This window comes from Scleropages formosus, chromosome 11 (genome assembly GCF_900964775.1).
Source record: "Scleropages formosus chromosome 11, fSclFor1.1, whole genome shotgun sequence".
Classification (NCBI taxonomy): domain Eukaryota; kingdom Metazoa; phylum Chordata; class Actinopteri; order Osteoglossiformes; family Osteoglossidae; genus Scleropages; species Scleropages formosus.
This window is the reverse complement of record NC_041816.1, coordinates 24,001,614-24,021,408: the sequence shown is the minus strand read 5'-3', so window position 1 is coordinate 24,021,408 and position 19,795 is coordinate 24,001,614. Positions and strand designations below refer to the sequence as shown.

Here is a 19,795-nt window from a genome sequence, read left to right as displayed (position 1 = left end):
GGGCAAAGAAGAGGTAAGAAGCAAGAGTCATGCAGAACGGTCCCAGTGAATCTCTCTGTAGGGGAGATGAAACCACATAACACATCCATCCAAGAGGCACTCCTGTAGAGGGATATGTGGAGCTGGAACAGACTCAGTTGGAGGTGTCCTATGGCAGAACATCCAACCATAATGCAGGCCTGAGACGCACACGCTCTCTAGTCTGGGGCAAAGCATCCAACCAGAAAGCAAGCCGGTGTAGGGCGATGTGTACAGGTCGATGTGGGGCCAGCTTGGGGTGCCCTATGATGAACACTCACCAAACATTACGGAAGGTAATACGTGAGGGGTGAAGAAGATCCAGCCAGGACGCTGACTTGTGTGAGTGTGGGTGCTCCATGAAGGGGCCAGAGAGAGTGCTCTGTTGGCAGGGTACTGTGGACACTGGGTCAGAGTGAAACTCTGTGAGGTTGTGAGTGTCTAGAACTGAAAAGAGTTGCTCATGTGATAGATGAGGGAGAAGATGCATTTGGATTTTTTTTGAAAACTATTCATTTCTTTATGTGAGCTCATGTCGTTCCTTGTTGGCCACCACTGCATCTGTGAGAAGTACATCTCCTGTAAGATAGCAAAGTTTACGTTTTGCTGTTACATACCCTTCCTCACTCTTCCCCCTGTGTGGCCGGGCCGCTCAGTCGTGGATACCAAGAAGCAGGGCGGCTCGTTCCGGTCGCCTGGGCTAAAGATCTGGCCGTCCTCAGGCGATATGGCCTGGTCTATGTGAGGGCAGTCTTCGTTGGCCAGTGCTGCCTTAGCTGCCTCCCCATTCAATTTGGGATCTTCAAACATACAAGGACAAGTGAGAAACAGTACACTCCCAGACGGGATATTAAGTTTCTTGTTCCTGACGTTAAGAACACAGGAGACCTTGCTGGTGTGGAGATAGTTGGAAAAGCGCATTTGCATTTTGGTGAATGAAAAAAGTCATTATAGCAGCACATAAATGAAGCGCTTGGCATGCAAAAATAGTAGGAATATCCACCGTCCTCCCTCCTTTTTTCTCCTGTCCCCTCACATCCCGCCAGACCTGAAACATGTGTCGCTAAACTTTATTCATCCCAAGAGTCACTAATATCTTGGCAGAAATTAAACATATATAGCTCAAAAATTCCACTCCTGGCAACCTCACTCTTTCCGCACCAATCTTCACTGTAGACACTCCTAAAGCCTTTTTTTTTTAACTTTTCCTAAAATTTAAACATATGCATTCTCATATACATCTCACCACAACCATAAGCATGGACAAATATGTTAACCACATTAGCGTCTTATTTCTGCAAAATGAAATTCACAACTTCACTGCAGTTGACACTCAGTTATGGACTTTGGTGAAACATCAAACAAGAAGAGATGTTTTGCGAGTGCTGGGAATGGGTTGGGATACTTTATATGCAAAGTGGACAAATGACGGTCAAGGGAACAAACATGGGAATGAGTGGGTGTTGTTCCCAACCCTAACAGGTCTACAAACTGATGTAAGTCGCGACTTAGTTTAGGAAAAGGTACAGTATTATGATGAGGAACAGTACGAGTCACAGCTCCACCAGCAGAAAATTGTACATTCACGTAATATTTTTGTGTTTGGTTAGATGACATTGAAAATGAACAGATTAACGGGATTGCTGCTTGAATGAATTTGCCTTCGTCTGAGCTAAATCAGAACGCCTAGAAATTCACTGCCTTCCTGGGGCAGTCGGTGACAGAGTGGTTAAGGACATGGATTTTCAGCCTGAATGCTGCTGATTCAAGGCCCGTTCCTTGCTGCTTGTAATTCCCTGGTAGTTTTGAACAAGGCACCCTTGTTGAATAATGTAAAAGGCTTTTTATCGACGGGTCGACATAAACAAATTAATATGAATCAACCAATTAATCTGACAGGTCTAGAACTACTGTAAACACCTTCTTGGCCCTAGCAGTATTGGCAGGGCATTGACAGTTATTGATCACACTGTCAGTTAAATTTGGAAAAACAGAAGAGATGTTCTCTATTTCTGTGCAAATCTACTGTACTGAATGTGAATCCAGAAAGTAGTATGCGTTTACGTGAAAGTAAAAGTGTATTTATTTGAGCGGGTGCATCAGGGCCAATGATGAAGTGACAGTACGGAATTTTAAGCATCCGATTGCCCAGACTCTGGCTGTGTCTGTCTTCTGAAACGGTTGTCATAGCAACAAATCGAGTTGATCAAAACAAGGTGTGTGGACATCACCTGAACAGCCGAGAGGAATACAAAAAAGAGCCTTATTTGTTTACGGTGCATTGTATTAACATAACTTCAGGGATTTCTGTGCCGATTCCGTCTGCACTCCTTATTTCTGTTGGTCTCATTGCTATGACAGCTACATATAAACAATGCTCTTCTATATATAAAGTAGTGCTCTGTGACGAGAGCACAATAGATCATTATGTGGTGCTAAGTGGTGGATCCCGATGGCAGCTGGAAGCCTCTCTTGGGGAATTCTTTCGGTAGCGACTCCAACTAAGGCCCTCTCTCGAGGCACCCTCTTCTGGGAATCCAACTGAGATTCTTCCCAAGGGGAACTTGTGCACCATTTTAGCTGGATAAACCAGTATGTATTGGAATAGAAGGGGTTGGGGAGAGGAGCAGATGGCCATAGAAGATGGACGGCGTGTATCCCAAAAGGAATTGGCCACCACTCTGGGTTTGAGAGCGCAATCATTAATAGCCCCACTTCAAAAATGTTCTTATATAGTGGCACCACATAATTTCAGCATTATTACATCAGAAGGTATCAGTGTCCTTTCAATAAAATATAGTGTACTGTATTTTACGCAGTTTACAGGGCACTGTGCAACCCTTGTGCTGGCCAGACAGTCAAATATCAGATCTCTTACCATATAGCCTTCATCATTTTCTCTCTGCAGCAGACTACAGCCCTACTGCTAAAATGAGTCAGCATCAACCTGCTTCTTCAATTCCTGCTTTAGCATCTGGCCAAGTGGCCTTGATTGTGATCCTGTAATACGTACATGCTCAGACCTTCCTCACCTCCCAGCATGGCAGGGGCCCCCTGCGGTCACAGTAAAACAGGGGTTGCTATATACATGTCTCACCATAAGCGACCACACCGATGCTCATGAGGTCAAGATCAGGACATAAACACTTGCCATGAGCTCAGCAGTAGGACACACTGACTCACTAGCTTTCTGCCATAGGATGGAGACACACAATGTATGCACTCAGTCTACGCATGGGGTCGCTTCTACAAAAAGCTCTCAAGTGGTACATTTCCAGGAGCAGAGAGCAGTTATATTTTTTGGGTCTTCGATTGCAGTAGTGTATGCTCCTAGTGATGAGCAATCAGTAAGAGCCCATGGCTTTGAACAGCAACAGTGCATATTGCAGGCCCATTTCAGTAAAGCATACAGCTGGACAACTTCCTTCTCACACTCTTAATACTGTTTTTCAAGGGGTTCCCGTATTGCTACAGTTACCGTAGCCTAAGGGAAAGACCTGGATGCCAGTCACAGTACTGTCAGGTTTATGATAAGAAGAGACAGGATGTGATTGGCAGCTGTCCTCCTGGCCATGGAGTGACCCGATCGTGATGACATTAATCACAGCGACCTCTTATCCATGCCTTAGGCGCAATGCCGAGATACATGTCTGGAGAGCGAACGGCTCCATCCCCAGGTCACCGCAACGAGCAAGTTTGGAGTAGAGATGGTGCAAAGTCCTAGTGCTTACAGAGGGCCCCTTGTCGCTTTCTTTTCATGATTCGCTCTATCTGTGAGACAGAGTGGTCTGGCATCGGAGGCAGAGCTTTCGAGAGCTTGGCAGGCACTCGTGTGTGAAACTGGAGGGGTGCGTTCCGACTTGTCCTCACAGGCACTGCGAGGCAGGGCTCTTGCTGCTCGCCAGCAGTACACATGCCCTCCCTGCTGGAGACTCTGCAGGTCTTTCTGCCAAAAACACAGCCTCCTACTGACACCACTGCCCTGCCTCATTTTGCCTCCATCAGTACTTTTAAAGGAGAGAAGAGCTCATTCGCAGCCTGGAATATCATACTGATGGAGCACACTGTTAACTTATTTTTCATATTACTGGCTACACATCGAGAGCTCCTAATGTCACTATTAGTACAGTTCAACTGCCACTTTTGCATAAACGTTATATGCTAAAGCACATTGTTTGAAGTATAATTCTAAACATGTGCATGACTATTGTGATAAGCTCCCTGAACATATACGCTAACAGTTCATAGAGGGTGCCTTAATGCAAAACACAGCCATTGTTCTCTGGCTGATTATTATACCGCACATTCTCTTCTTCTTGTAATTGAGGACCTCGCATCCAATAGAGACAAAAGCAGGACACTGAACAGAATAGAAATGGTAGCTGAAGTCTGCATGCGGTATATTGAAAAAGCAGTATCCCAATGGGTGATCAAAGCTTTACAGGTGTGATGAAGATTTGCATATGAAAGGAGGACGGACAACGTGGGACAACTGACCGAAACGTTGCACCTGCCGCACTGCGATTGAGCCACTTAACCTGCCAATGAATGCTGTGAGGATGAGGTTAGGGGTATGATAGTTGAGTACAGAGACCTTGATGAAGTTATTGGTGTGAGGATGCAGAAAAGACTAAAGTGAGGGTTACAGCAGGGGAGTGAAAAAGACACGGAGAAAGGGATGCGCCTGGACAGAGACAGTGTAAAGGGTACAGGAGACCATGGTAGAGGTAGAAGGTGAGAGAAATGGTTGTCATTCAATGGCACCATGAGAGTAAAAGGGTTGCTGGGGTTCTGTGAAGATAATGGTGTATTACAGGGGATGTTGGTGACACAGCGGCAGGTGAGTTTTGAAGAATCGAGGAAAGGGAGAAAGCTGGAGTTGGTGAAAACGTCATTCTTTTCCAAGATTCGTGAGGATTCATGTCATGAATCAGATGAACACCATTCTTAGAGATTTCCTACCTGCTCTGTTCCTTTCTAAAATCTCTTCTTGTGCCAGCGGGCAGGTGTCACTCTGTGTGCTGTGATGAGGCGAGTTTACGCCTGACTTACAGAAATTGGGGGACCCAAGCTGTGGAGCTCTGGGAATATGCTTGTTCTTTTTCTTTGGTAGCTTCTGCTTAGCCATGGCCAAGGAATAGTACATCCCAAAATTGTTTACAATGACAGGAACAGGCATGGCGATGGTCAGTACTCCAGCCAGGGCGCACAGGGCCCCAACCAACATGCCTGACCAGGTCTGGGGATACATGTCCCCATAGCCAAGTGTTGTCATGGTCACGACGGCCCACCAGAATCCAATAGGAATGTTCTTGAAGTGAGTGTGCTCGCTAGCTCGAGGGTCATTGGGCTTGGCACCAATCCGCTCAGCGTAGTAGATCATGGTCGCAAATATCAGCACTCCCAGTGCCAGGAAGATGATGAGCAACAGAAACTCATTGGTACTGGCTCGAAGCGTGTGGCCCAGCACTCGCAGTCCAACAAAATGGCGGGTCAGCTTGAAGATCCGCAGGATCCTCACGAAACGGACCACCCGCAGGAAGCCCAGCACGTCCTTAGCTGCTTTGGAAGACAAACCGCTCAGCCCAACCTCCAAGTAGAAGGGCAGAATGGCCACAAAGTCAATGATGTTGAGGGCATTGCGAACAAACTCCAGCTTGTCTGGACAAAAAGTGACGCGAATGAGGAACTCAAAAGTGAACCATACCACGCACACTCCTTCGATGTACGTCAAGTACACCACAGTCTCGGTCTCCTGATACACATGCTCACGTGTGATGTTGTCCTCCTTTATCAATTCCGTGTGGTTGGTGATGGGGTTGAAGGCTTCGTGCGTCTCCAGGCAGAAGGTAGTGATGGACACCAGAATGAAGAAGAGAGACGCAAACGCCACCCACTGTGAAAGAGAAAACAGGAAGAGACAGAAAGGGTGAGCAGGAGAAGTTCCCTGGCTGAGTGAACGAAATGGCCTCGCAAGTTCCTATTCAGCAGAATCTAGGTCAGCGCTTTTAACACGGTGCATTGTTTGAAACCGAAGAAACTGCAGTCACTTTCTGTGGAGTTAGTGCGTGGAGCTGGTGGGGATTGCAGCGCTCTGGGCAAGGCAGCAGGGTTCGGAGCGGTGTCAGGACACTTGAGCGATAATATAGCCTGTAACCCAAGTCCTTGCTTAGCACGGGCAGCGGCAACATCTGCAACCCTGCGCAAGCAGTCGGAAAAGCTCTAGCCAACTGAGAAAGGCGTGACAACGCAGAGTGCTCAGCTTCCCTCCCATTAATCAGAGCGACATGGCAACACCCCTACAAGGGAAGGCAGCGCAGGTTGTGTAACTGCACTCAACAATGCCAGATTATCGAGCTGGCTTCTTTGAAATAAGCAGATGATCACATCAGGCACAGAATCCATACTCCTTAACATTGGCGATCAATGCAACAGCTGTGTTCCGCTGCGTGCCTTGTGTGTATTTAAGTGGAGAGTGTCATTCATGTACTCCTCTCATGCGCGCAGTTATCAACATTTATATCTTATAATCCACAAAAGCAACCGTATACATCGTTCGTTGTAGGCTTTTCAAGTTGTAGTCTAGTGAATTATGCGAATCCGCTACATTTCAACGGCCTAGAATGATTTGTTGGCACAATTTTTTTTAGCTGTGGACATATTACCCAATTCTCAAGTCGCACCTTGAAGAACAACACCCACACCAGCTAAGGAGGGGCAAAGACAGGCGCACACCTCCACTGATGTGTATACTGTAAGTCATCAGCTTTTTTTTCACTCTATGGGCTGTAGGTATTAACAAGCCAAGCCACGTAATATACATGGAGGACAGTTTAATTTCATGATTCCAACAACCCTGAAGACTGCAGGAACTGATAAGGTATTATCCTGTCCTGTCCTGGCCTGTACTGTCCTACCTTGACCTACCCTACCCTACTGTATACTATCCTACCCTAACCCTATCCTATCCTATCCTATCCTATCCTATCCTATCCTATCCTACTTTATTTATCCTACCCTACCCTACCCTACCCTACCCTACCCTACCTTATCCTACCCTGCCCTATCCTATCCTACCCTCCCCTATTCTTTATCCTGACCATGAGTATCAATGTGGGAAAAAAGGGAGGTAGAACCTCAGCCACCTGCACTCATAAGAATAAAGCAAATTGCTCTACATTGGCCTTTTTACTACAGACACCTAGTGCGACATGAAAAATCTGGATGATGCAATTAATATTTATTGAACGTTGAACATGAAGTGGGTATGGATGGGGCGAAACTGAATTTGAAAGATCACTAAAAAATACTTATCTTACAGTATCATCATGTGTAAATGCAAAGGTCAATTTGTTGCATACCTTGTTCTTCCCATAAACAGCATTTAATACTGGCTGAAACACACACACACACACACACACACATGCACGCACACACACATTGTCTGAAACCGCTTGACCCAAGTGGGGTCATGGCGAACCGGACCATTGAACAATATTCATAGAAAGAACTGGAGAAACATGAAACCCAATCACAAGCAGTTCTGGGAACCAAAATTTGATGTAAGAGTGACAGACAGTTACAGTTCATGCCCACATGTATCCAATCCTAACAACTCATCCAGTTTTCATTTTCGTTAAATATTCTCACTTAATAGTTATCAGTGTTACCCAGTTCCTTTCGTGTTGTTTTTTGCATGTTTTTTAACTTCTATTGCAATCTTGCTTTTTTCATATGTTTTTAACTTATTACGTGACCCCGCTCGGGACAAGCGGTTGTTGACAATGAATGGATGGTTGGACTTATTGTAATCTTAATGTATATTGTCACCCCCCCCACAAGCTTGTGGAAAAAGATATTTCATTGCCAACAACCACTGCTGTATGCTGTATTGTTGTGGATTTCAAAAATAAACCTTTGATTGATTGATTGAGTCATTCATTCATTGATACATGTAGGTATTTATTTATTTTTTGTTCTACTAAAGCAACAATCCCAGCTGGCTCTGCTCCCCAGTCTTCCCATAGTCTAAATGATCTGTACTGTATAATAAACTGAAATCAATATATCTATAGTTGTGCTTAATGCTGAAATGCTACAAAGTCTAAAAGGTTTGGTCACCCTCAAGGGTTGCCATATGGCAAAAGATTCCCTTGTTCTGCAGTAGACTGTGGTAGGGGCTTCAGTGAGACATACAAGGCTTTGACATGTTCCTCGTTTCGCTTGCTGGGTCATCAGTCAAAAGACGAAAAGTAAATATTAAGAACACTGAGTGAAATAAAGTAAAAAGACAGATTCCAAAGTCAGCCTGATCCTGTCTTTTGTAATTGTTCTCATTCCAGTGACCCTCTCAGAAAAGCAGATCACCTGACCGTGGGCACCAGTCATCTGCTTTCATGCATTTAATATTATAAGCTCAAGTATGGAACGTATTCAGGTGAAATTTCCTGCATGTTCCTTGGAAAATGCACTATATCTTGCATGTATGACTTGCTTATATTAAGTGATAGCATTTGATGCTCTGCAACTTTTCAGATTATAATCCCAGTATGAGGAATTATGCAGTAAAACAGTTCTCAGTATTTTACTGTTACGATGGTTAATTCCATATTATACAATGACTTAGAATGAACATGACAATTTGATGTTACAGTCATGAGAATAAATGACAACATTTTTCATTAACTCTGCTTTTAATGTACTTTTGGAAAGCATTAACTTTTATATCCCTTTTAAAGGCATTTACAGTTACAATATTATGCATATTATTTCATATTTATTTAAATATACACAGTTCTTTTGTTTGGACGGTGTGTATTACACTTATGCTCTGCAGACCCCCGTGTTTTGGCAGCTGGATTTTAGCAGCGCTGGTGTCTATAGAGAGATCTGCTGAACAGTAAGATACTTAGGTTAATTTAAAATATAAAGTACAATGTCATCAATATTTAACACCCTGACACATTTTCTTGAACAGAGGTCTGGCTGTCGCTGGTGCTTTTTGTTTAGGGTGCCTGTTAACGGAAGCTTCGGCAAAGGGTCTAAAAACAAAAGGAGTTTTTATTAGATCCCGAGCGGAAGTGAGAAAAGAGCAGAGATCATTTTTAACATCTCGCCGAGACGGCAAAGATGAGACGATTTCGGTTAGACGACGCACGTCTTTTGTACTTTCAAGCACAGCCCCACTTGAATACTTTCATGAGACCTTTTCTTTTCGAATGTTTACACGTATCTGATTGTGTTTTACGTGAAAGTCTTGCTATTCGTTCACTTGTTTTACGTTTTCATCTCCTTCCTTTTGATTTTTAGCTGAAGGGCTGAATACTTATTTTAAAAAATTAATTTTAACATTTCTGCTCATCGTCTTTATCCCAAGTCCTGTAAGTTCTCTCTTTCTGTTCCTATACTATTTTATTCCCATTAGAGAACGTTCAGAGCTTTAGACTTAGAAGTAAATTCTGTTCCTTTACTCTGTGTTAAGCAAAGCAGTGTAGAATATTACAGGCCTATGCCAGGTTGTATAAGTCCCTCCATGACCTATTTATTTAATAACATGAGTGGTCTTGAGTGTCTGAAATTCAAACATGGGTGAATACCCAGCCTAGAATACAAAGTGCTTCTTGAGGCTTTTAAAGAGCCAACAGGGCTACGCTTCACAGAAACGCCCAGATGCCGCCGCTGCCGCCCGGTCACTAGAACCCTGCGGTCCCACTTTACATTCTGAAGACATTCTTCTGCTTTTCTTGTTCAGTTACTTAGCACAATACGTTTTCAAACACTGATAAAATGATAAACCGTACGGTACCTTGTTCTCCAGTCTCCCAGTGCAATATAATAATACCTCAGAGCTTTGAAATGCATGCAGTTTATCGGGACAACACGCACATTGAAGGTTCTGGAACTGCTTCCTTTTGTCATGCTCAGAATAGACTTCTAAAGCCTGGACTTGGAATATAGGCTATGTGCTGGACTGAAATAGTGTACGTGTGTCTTTTGGCCTGTTTATCTTCACAGGATATATCTACCGCTGTAGAACTTACATTTACACTTATTTATTTATCAGACGTTTTTCTCCAAAGCAACTTTCAATGAACTCCATGTAGTTATGAGCCCACACACCTTATTCACCGCGGTGACTTACACTGCTAGATACACTGCTTACACTGGGTCACTCATCCATACATCAGTGGAACACACACACACTCTCTCTGTAACTCACACACTATGGGGGAACCTCAACAGCATGTCTTTGGAGTGTGGGAGGAAACCAGAGCACCAGAAGGAAACCCACATGGGCAACATGGAAACTCCACACAGACTGAGTAGGTATCGAACCCACATCCTCATGCACCACCCAGGTACTGTGAGACAGCAGTAGCACGACTCGCGGTGTAACCCGGTGAAATTACTTAAAAGTCATGTCAAAAGAATTTAAAAGTGGTTTGTTTGGAAACAACTGTGTGGTAAAACGGGGTTGTTTTAGCACCATTAAAGCAGCGTGAGGAACAAGTCGGAATTCAGCCTTCACTCGTCTCTCAGCAGGAGAGGAAAGTGCTTTATAATATGATGGTAAGCAGCAGTGTTCACAGTAGCAGTGACTTATGTGTTGGACTTGTTTGCATTACAGCTGATGGCACTGAGCTGTTTGGAGATGGTCCAAGGTCCAGCCGCACAGCAAGAGCTTGACCAGAGCCCTGTGCCTAAACTGGCGCCTGCCAATGCAGCGCTGGGCTCGTAGACAGAATGTGAAAACTGAGCAAAACTGAACACTTGTTCCAACTGGGAGTGGTTATTTATCGTGTCTCTCTTGCTGTGCCTTGGACCTGCTTTGCCTATAAGAGCTCTGTCCGGTCAAATCGAACCGGACCTGATGGGGGACCGTTGGCTCTTTATCCTCATGTTGGAGCTTTTGCCCCCCAACCGAACAGCCACTACCTAATCACACTGCTCTTGCAGCTGCTAACATCTGACACTGTTCTCCCTTCAAATACTCTGGCTTGGCCCTGTTGACCTCCCGGTAACAGGCGTCCCACAGCAGATGCGAGCACTTATGTTTGCACCAGCTGTAGGCCTATGGTCTCCCCAGACTCAACTGGGAAGCCTACCAACGGGAAGATCTCCATTGGAAGCACTTCTTAAAGAATACCCCACGGTCCACAATTTGTAGAAATGACGACAGCGGTGATACACAGATGATACGGTTGCTTTGGGAAGCTCTCTAATGGAATGGTCTACATATTCCAGAAAGTTGTATAGCTGATGTAGAGGTGGAAGGGAAGCTGTGGGATTCGGACTCAGCGAAGCTGCTGGGGCTTCATGGTTGAAATCTGTAGATCATTTGTTTTTCTAAGCATAGAGGACAGTGTCTAGAACTATGACGTTATGATATGTGTGCTGTTTTTTGTCATGTGCCTCTGAGCAATAAAATTTGTACCTGCCTTACATCTGTCACGACCACGCCCGCACCTCGATTGACAGCACCTGACGATCACCAAGCACCTGACTCACCACACACCCTTCAAAAGACCCTCCTCAGCTCCCACACCTTTGCGGAATCTCGCCTGAGACAACCGTCCTATTGCGCCATGTCCCGCTCTCCTCCATCCCTTGTTTCCTGTCTCCGTTCTCTGGTTTTTGACCTTTCGCTTCGTCCCCTGACCACTTCCTTGGATCCTCGCTCCCCCTCCCTCCGCCGATCGACCGACCCTTCGCCTGTCCCCGACAACGAGAATTCGCCTGACCCCTCAGTACCAGACGAACGATCCTGCACTTGGGTCCAACTGTCTCGGATTCCTCAGTTCCGCACGACAGCATCCCCGTATGTTACGGTAAATAGTGCTCTATGCCCTTCTAGTGCTGCAGGAAATCTGATGACCTGCAACATTGCTGAAGCTACTCATGAAGCAGTGGATGATGGCGGCACATGTGTATCTAGCCCAAGATGGGTCTAGAAGCTTGCATCACTCAAGATGAGCGCTGGCTCTGAGGTCAACCTGGGAGCAACATGTTTCCAGGGAGGAGTGTTTGTACGTGGCCACACACTGAGGGTTGTAAACCTGTACGCCGTCCTTAACGAGCCGTGGCCAGGTTGAGCCCGGGTGGGAAGTGTAAGAGTGACGCGGAGAGGAAGCAGCAAAGGAGCAATGAGACAACAGGGACTCCAGCTAATTAGGACCAACGGATCTTAGGGAGGAAGCAGAAGCCAAGGGGCTTGGAACCTGCCAGAAGAACACATCTATTTCAGTGAAAATACCCACCGGGATCAATAATGTACTAGATTACAAGTGCTTTAGAAGTTCCTGCATAGAGGTGCCTCAGTTCAAGCCCTTTAGACAGTTGTAAAAGTACCCTGGTCCAGAATAATACGCCTCCTCCCGGCATCGGAGTGTTCCACAGCAACTCATTCAGCCACGAACCGTTAGAGCGTCATTTCTACATACCCAACATATGCACAGTCATTTCATAAATGCTGAAATTCTACTTTTTTAAACACATTTTGCAATAATGAACAAGCAGATTTTGATCCAATCACAGTTTTTTTTGCTCCAACCATATTATTACATTTACTTATTTATAAGGCACTTTTCTCCAAAGCGACTTCCAATGAACTCTATGTAGTGTTATCAACCCACACACCTTATTCACCGTGGTGACTTACACTGCTAGATACACTACTTACACTGGGTCACTCATCCATACATCAGTGGAACACACTCTCTCTGTCACTCACACACTATGGGGAGACCTGAACAGCATGTCTTTGGAGTGTGGGAGGAAACCAGAGCACCCAGAGGAAACCCACACAGACACAGGGAGAACATGCAAACTCCACACAAGACTGAGTGGGGATCGAACCCACGTCCTCTTGCACCACCCAGGCGCTGTGCCACCGTGCCACCTGAGAAACAACTGTGTATAAGGGGCTGTGGTATCTTACATTTATTCATTTAGCTGACGCTTTTCTCCAAAGCGACTTACAATATTAAGGTTACAATTATTTACCCATTTATACAGCTGACGACTTGTTTTTATTGCCTCTATGTGGCTAATTTATGAATAAAAAGGAATTTGTTTATCTTGGCATAACATTGTCTTACTAAGATTATAAATAGATACCGGAGTGTTAAATTAGGTACTGGGCTTCACGGGTTCAGCTGCTGTGAGGTTTCAGGTTGAGTCATCCCAAAGTCCGCTGCCTCTACAATACAATGAGAAATACAACAGTAGGAGTGTGGCAGACAGTACGATGAAACATATGAAAAACCTGGAAACATGCACAAAAAAAACCCACTATAGTAATTCTCCCAATTACCCTTAGTCAGCGAGCGCTAACAAGTCACTTTTTATTCAGGCATAATCATAACCTAAAACGTGGTTTATGTGTGCAGGTTCTGAAGAAAATATTAATTTATGGCTGCAGATGTGCAGTGTATAGTGATTTCCTCAGTGAAAGACGGGCACGTTGCTGGGTAACACTTTGCATGACACCGATACTTGCAGTGCCGTGGTTTTACCCGTAAATTCAGTCATGTGAAATCCCGACCGAACAAATATCTCCCGTCGGACCCTCACCGCTCTTTAGTATGGTTGCAATGATCTTTTAACGTCGTCAGGACAACACAAAACTGTCACTAAATCAAAAAATTCCGATGACAAATTAGATGAAATTTGTATTGATTCACTTCTTTTTACTTTTTCACAAATGGCTTTTACTGTCTTTCATAACCAGATGTCCCAACTGGGGCATCCTGATGCTGCATTGTTGGTTTTGGAGAGACTGTTGTACTTATTGGTGCTGACAGGGGCTGCACAGCCATGCATTGTGTAACTTGTGCTTCTGCGCCTTCGCACCGCATCGTAAATAATTAAGAGTGAAAACAGGTCGGCACCGCGGTGACGGCAGCCCCGGACTCGCCACGCAGGCCGCGATCGCCGCTGGCACGGCCGAGGGCAACAGCGGCAGGGGCCGCGTGCCCCGCAGCTCGGCCACCTGAACACGGGCGCGGCGTTAGCTGCGGGCGCCGCCCTCCGGCCCGGGGCCGAATCCCATCTGCGTCATCGCTGTCATCTCTCATGGGACACAGCCGCCAACTCGCCAGGCACTTGGGACGCTGCACTTGGCATTACTTCAGTACCCTCTGCCCCCTCTCTCAAACACACTCCAAAAGGCCACCCAGGAATTTCTCCTTATTGGCTTTCACACTGCAAGGTTCCCACTACTTGCATTTATTCATTCAGGTGACACTTTCCTCCAAAGTAACTTACACTGTTAAGCTACTTCCAATTATTTAGCCATTTATACTGCCAGTTTTTTTTTTTTTTTTTTTTTTACTGGAGCAAATCAGGGTAAGTACCTTACTCAAGGGTACTACAACTAGATCTGAGATTTGAACCTGCAACCTTTGGGTCTAAAAGCAGAAGCTCTAATCACTACAGTGCCACACACAGAGGCTGAAGTTGCTTGTCCCGAGGAGGGTTACGGTAAACCAGAACATAACCCAGCAACACAGGGTGCAAGGTTTAAGGGGGAAGAGACACACCCAGGACAGGACACCAGCCCACCACAAGGCACCCAAAGCGGGGCTCAAAAAATATCAAATTCCATACTAAATTTTACAAATAACCCATATGAACTTGTAAATATTAACTCAATCACTTAAATTGTTTCCCGTGTGGTTTACGTGTCAGAGTACAGCCTCTTGCACAATTTATGGTACCAGTTTTCATAGTTTGGGCAATAAGTGATAGAATTCAATAATCTTGATTAGAAGAACTGACTTCTATCACTTATTGCCAAAGTTACAAAAACTGGTACCCCATATTGTTTTGAAAATTTGGATAATAAGTGATAGGATTCAATCATTTTAAAAACCAATTATAGAAAAATTCGATAATCTGTGTCACAAGTATTATAAGACACATTATCATCGCCATGCATAGAAATACCTAATTTTTGCTCATTTTTAATTTTAGGTGACATATTTTTCTTGCTTTAATTAATTATATTTTTCACATTTTCATCCCCCCTGGGACTTCACCTAGTGGGTTGACTTCTTGGAACAAATTAACCCCATTAACTGCGATGTGTTTCTAATTTTGCCGTTTCTTTTTTTTTTTTTTTTTTGATCCGTCAGTACATGCGTAGTTGTCCATTTCAAGCGAATGTCCATCTGCTTTTTGTGCAGATCCCCCCATCCTTTACGCAGCACCATGACCACGCTGGGCATTTGGCACCGGTGCGGACAGGCCAGACGGCGAGGCGGCGCTACGATGCCCATGTGCTTGCCGCTGCAGGGTGATGCTTTCCGAGCCCGTGAGTCATGCAGCACGTGTCTCACAGCCCGTGTGCCCTCCCCCATCTCTGCTTCACCTGGCCTTCCCCGGGAGACTTGTTTTTGTGTCCGCTGTGGCTTTTCCAACGCTCGCCAGCATGGTGCTAAAGGACCGGGAGACAAGCCACTTGTGTGATGCAAGAGTTTATATATTAGTCCCAAACTCACCTTGGCAATGATACAGTGGGTTCAACGCACAAACCTCAGAGAGTCCTCAGCCACACGCACTATTACATCGGCAGCTGTAAACAGCCCGGCTCGGATTCAGCCGTGAGTGGGAAGCGTCTGCAGCTGACCTTCCCAGTAAGCCGGAGAGCCTCGGAAGGGATCAGTTTCCAACACCCGTGACCTTACAGAAGCTAATGAGCTAATGCAGAAGCGGCAGAGGCTCTGGGAGTGAAGATGTACAGGAAATGTTCTCAGGATCACCGCAGGTGGACATTACGAGCTTCTGGAAAGCAGGGCTACTAAATGGGACCTCGCAGTGTCTTAATAGCCTCACATCATGGCCTTGTGATAACCAATCAATGAAAAGGACTTATCAATCACCTCTCTTGACTGAAAGACACGGGCATTAAAAAGGGTGTGTAAAAAGTGTGCAGATGATGTCCTGCAGACAAAGACACACCCCACCCTGCATCGCATTTGGTCGTTTCTGTCGGCCCATCCCGTTTCCTGTTGCTATTCCAGTAAGAATGGGGCTCGTCCCTGACAAACAGACAACCCACCCGGTGGAACCCGCCTCAAAAGCTCAGGCCCCCATTCGTCAAAATGACACAACAGAAAAGGTCGAGTCTAAACACAAGCAGCTGGAGGGGTGGTGATGAAAGGGTCTAATAGCAGACCAGTTGCTGCATAATTGGGCCCACATCTAGGAATCGGACAGCGCTGGACTCTGGAGTGGGAGAGCCCGCAGTGTGGAGCTCAGATTCGGACTACCCTTAACGTAGGGGCACTTCGAAAAGACTCAGCAATACAACCTCATTGTTGGCCTAACACAATCCCTGCCTTTAATGGTTTCTACAAAAATGTCTGAATCATTTCTACAGATTTAAAGTCTTTGATCAACTTTAGGCCCAGTGTATAACTAGAGATGCTCTTTGACTTACGATGGTTCGACTTACGATTTTTCGACTTTACGAAGGCGAGCGGCCGATAGACATTCGGTAGAAACCGTGCTTTCAATTTTGAATTTAGATTTTTTCTTGGGTAAGTGGTATGTGGTGCAATACTTCCTCGATGCTGGGCAGTGGCGGCAAGCCCGTAATGGCCATCGCACGTATGCTAGGCTCTGATGTTCGATAGCTTAGCTGTATTAAATGCATTTTCGACTCACGATCTTTTCAATTTACGATGGGTTTCGTGGAACGTAACCCCATCGTAATTCGGGGACGGCCTGTGCTATACTTTAAAAATGATTAACAATGACTCTCTTAAACTGCCCGAGCGATTCATGACAAACCGGCGTCATATCTGTTGCGACAGGCGACGGCAAGTATCGGAGCCCGAGTCTTTGAAAGATGATTGGAAAAAACTTGCACGGATGAAGGTTTCTTCTCAGAAAGTGGAGCAGGTCCGACTGGCTTGTACTGGCTTGTAATATAATCCTTGTCTCTCACCAGCTTATCTCCAATAATTACTGCAGAAGGGCTCACCATGCTCAGATCTGCCTCTGCAAACTAATTAGGGTTAATTGTTCCAGGGCCACTTGGGTAAATATGGGCTCTTTTCAGGGTCACCATGTGACTTGACCCTTTTTTCCATCTAGAACACCAGAGAACAATCATTTCCAAGCTTTGTAAAGGAGCGTGAAGCAGAGAATTTATAGAAAGCGTTCGCAGTACCCAATCTTGGCTTTTTGAGTTGACAAATGGTTTCCATTTTCGTTAGGTGTGAAAAAGGAAGACGTGTTCTGAACCCAGTGTGCTGTTCACTGAGGCAATAGCAAAGAGTCCTGAAACTACCGTATAGGGCACCAGGGCGTAGAGCGGTCAGAATTACTGCCTCACATGCTAAAGAAACAGGTTCACATCCTTTTCCTCTTCTGTAGTACCCTTGTACAAGGCACTTAAATTCAGCTGAGCCAGTAAAAATGACCCCACTGTTAAAATGGAAAAATTAATATTAGTCATTTTGCAGAAAAGCATTAGTTGAATAAGCTGTAATAAATAAAATCAAGTTCCATATATAAAGTTATTTACACTTATTTTGCAGATGCTTTTCTCCAAACCGACTTCCAACAAACTCTATGTAGAATTATCAGCCCATACACCTTATTCACCGCGGTGACTTACACTGCTAGATACACTGGGTCACTCATCCATACATCAGTGGAACACACACACACTCTCTCTCTCTGTCACTCACACACTATGAGGGGACCTGAACAGCATGTCTTTGGAGTGTGGGAGGAAACCAGAGCACCCTGAGGAAACCTACCCAGACCGTGGGCAAACATGCAAACTCCACACAGACTGAGCAGGGATTGAACCCATGTTGTCTCACACCACCCAGGCACTGTGAGACAGCAGTGCCATTGTGCCACCCATCATTGCTTTACTTATATATTCAATATAAAAAATTAATTTACCAAAAAATGCAGAACATTGATAGCTCTAACACACCCAGGGTATATCATTTCAGAAAGATTGTGGTATCTGGTGTAGCTGGTGTTTAATTAATACTGACAATAAATATCCAGCATTGCTCAAACTCTGGAACTAAACTCACTGCATGATTGTTCTGTAATTTTAAATACAATTACAATGCTGTAGCAGTGTAAAAATGCTATTCATGGTTACCACCTGAGGGCTGTCCAGGCCACACAGGCAAGTGGAGTCCGCAGGTGTACAGAAGTCCAGCGGCAGTCAGTCCGAGACAGTTACTACCGTCTTGGTATTCGTAAGGATATAAAAAAAGAACAGCGAACAGTGATTTAATTATATATCCCAGCTGAATCAAAGGTTTAAATAAACCTTGGGCAATCTTTGTTAAGGAATGATATGACACATTTTAACGCAGAGGGCCTGAATGGAGCAGAATGTGGGACATGGGCTGGCAGGCAGGACCAGGGAGGACAGGTGGCATATCATAAGTTGGTTCTTTGAGAAAGAGAGTAAAAAAAAGGCAGAGGTCAGAGGTGAAAAAAGAAACTTTGCAGAAGGAAAACCCATATCATAACTTATTAAACTGAAATTTTGGAACGGGGGGGGGGCAAGGTGGTGCAAGGTGGGTTTAGCTGGTACCTGCTGTGTGGTGGGTCTGGGGTTCGAGCCCTGCTTGGGGTGCCTTGTGACGGACTGGTGTCCCATCCTGGATGTATCCCCCCCCAGCCCCACGCCCTGTGCGTCCAGGCTAAGCTCCAGCTTGCTGCAACCCTGCTTGAGACAAGCAGTTGTTGACGACGGATGGAACAAAGAAGAGGCTGTGTGGAAAGATCCATGTTATGGAGTCTGCCTTGCAGTGATACCTATCTTTGTCACAGAGCACTCTGCACCTGAGTAAATCCTGTCTGCATCTCCACTTTCCCAGCTTGAGCTCCATGCCTTGGCCATGCTCTGCTCCACCTGACATGACACTGCTGAATCCAACTCAGGGCCACGCTACCATGGTAAGGGAGGGAATGGAAGTGATTTATCGTTGCCTTCTTCCACACATCCTTGCACCGCAAACCAGTGAGAACATGCAGTCCACATGTTCGGAGCCAGATTCAAACCCACACCCAACTGCATACCTCAGGCGCTGCGAAACACTGGCATTATACATCGCACCACTGTCCAAGTGCAAAAGAAGCCCTTTATTCATCCATGTCAGGAACCTCTTCGTGTGATGATTCATGATATCTAGTGAAGGAAGCGAATAAAATCAGAACCTAGAGCACAGGACACCCCTTCCATTCACTCCGATTTCCACCATTGGATATGCAGAGTCTAAAGAAAGGTTTTGGCGGCTAACATACAGCGTACCGATGTGGCACCACAGCAGGTGAAGCCGAGGACGTTCCTTTCGCTCGGTGCAGGATTGAGAGCCCCATACTACCTGGTTACATTTACATGCATTCATTTAGCAGACACGTTCCTCCAAAGTGACATACATCTCATAGAAAATACAACGCGTTCATTACATTAGGAAAAAGAGACGTAGCTGCGGACGTGTGATTCTTAAGCGCAGTTAGTTGATTTCCTTCACCGTATGCAGCGACGTTCGTCACAGAAGCAGCTGCATAAAACTTTACCAGAATATTGTCGATTCCTAATGACCTAGTAGTTTTTTTTTTCTGAGATGCATGTAAAAATTTACGTTACGTTGGAGGGGTGGCTCCGTAAAGGACTGGTCCGAGCATGATCAGGAACATTTATATCTTACATGAACTTAAGAGATCATGGGTGAAGTGAGTCTGGAAGAGGTGAGTTTTAAGACCCTTTTTAAATGTGGACAGAGTTTCG

The 19,795-nt window shown here is 45.3% G+C and overlaps 1 protein-coding gene across 4 annotated transcripts in view; it reads right to left on the bottom strand.

Moving 5' to 3' along the window:
* The window catches only part of LOC108941154 (potassium voltage-gated channel subfamily C member 1), a 37,998-nt gene that overhangs the window by 7,538 nt on the left and 10,665 nt on the right, over positions 1-19,795 (bottom strand). For all 4 annotated transcript variants that reach the window (XR_001966612.2, XM_029256164.1, XM_018763753.2 and 1 more), the window contains exons 2-3: positions 4,981-5,914; positions 636-818 (exon numbers count right to left, since the gene is read on the bottom strand). Coding sequence is in view for 3 of the 4 variants with exons in the window: in XM_029256164.1 (XP_029111997.1) it covers positions 636-818; positions 4,981-5,914 (1,117 nt within the window). In the remaining variant the exon portion in view is untranslated. The remainder of the gene's footprint in view (positions 1-635; positions 819-4,980; positions 5,915-19,795) is intronic.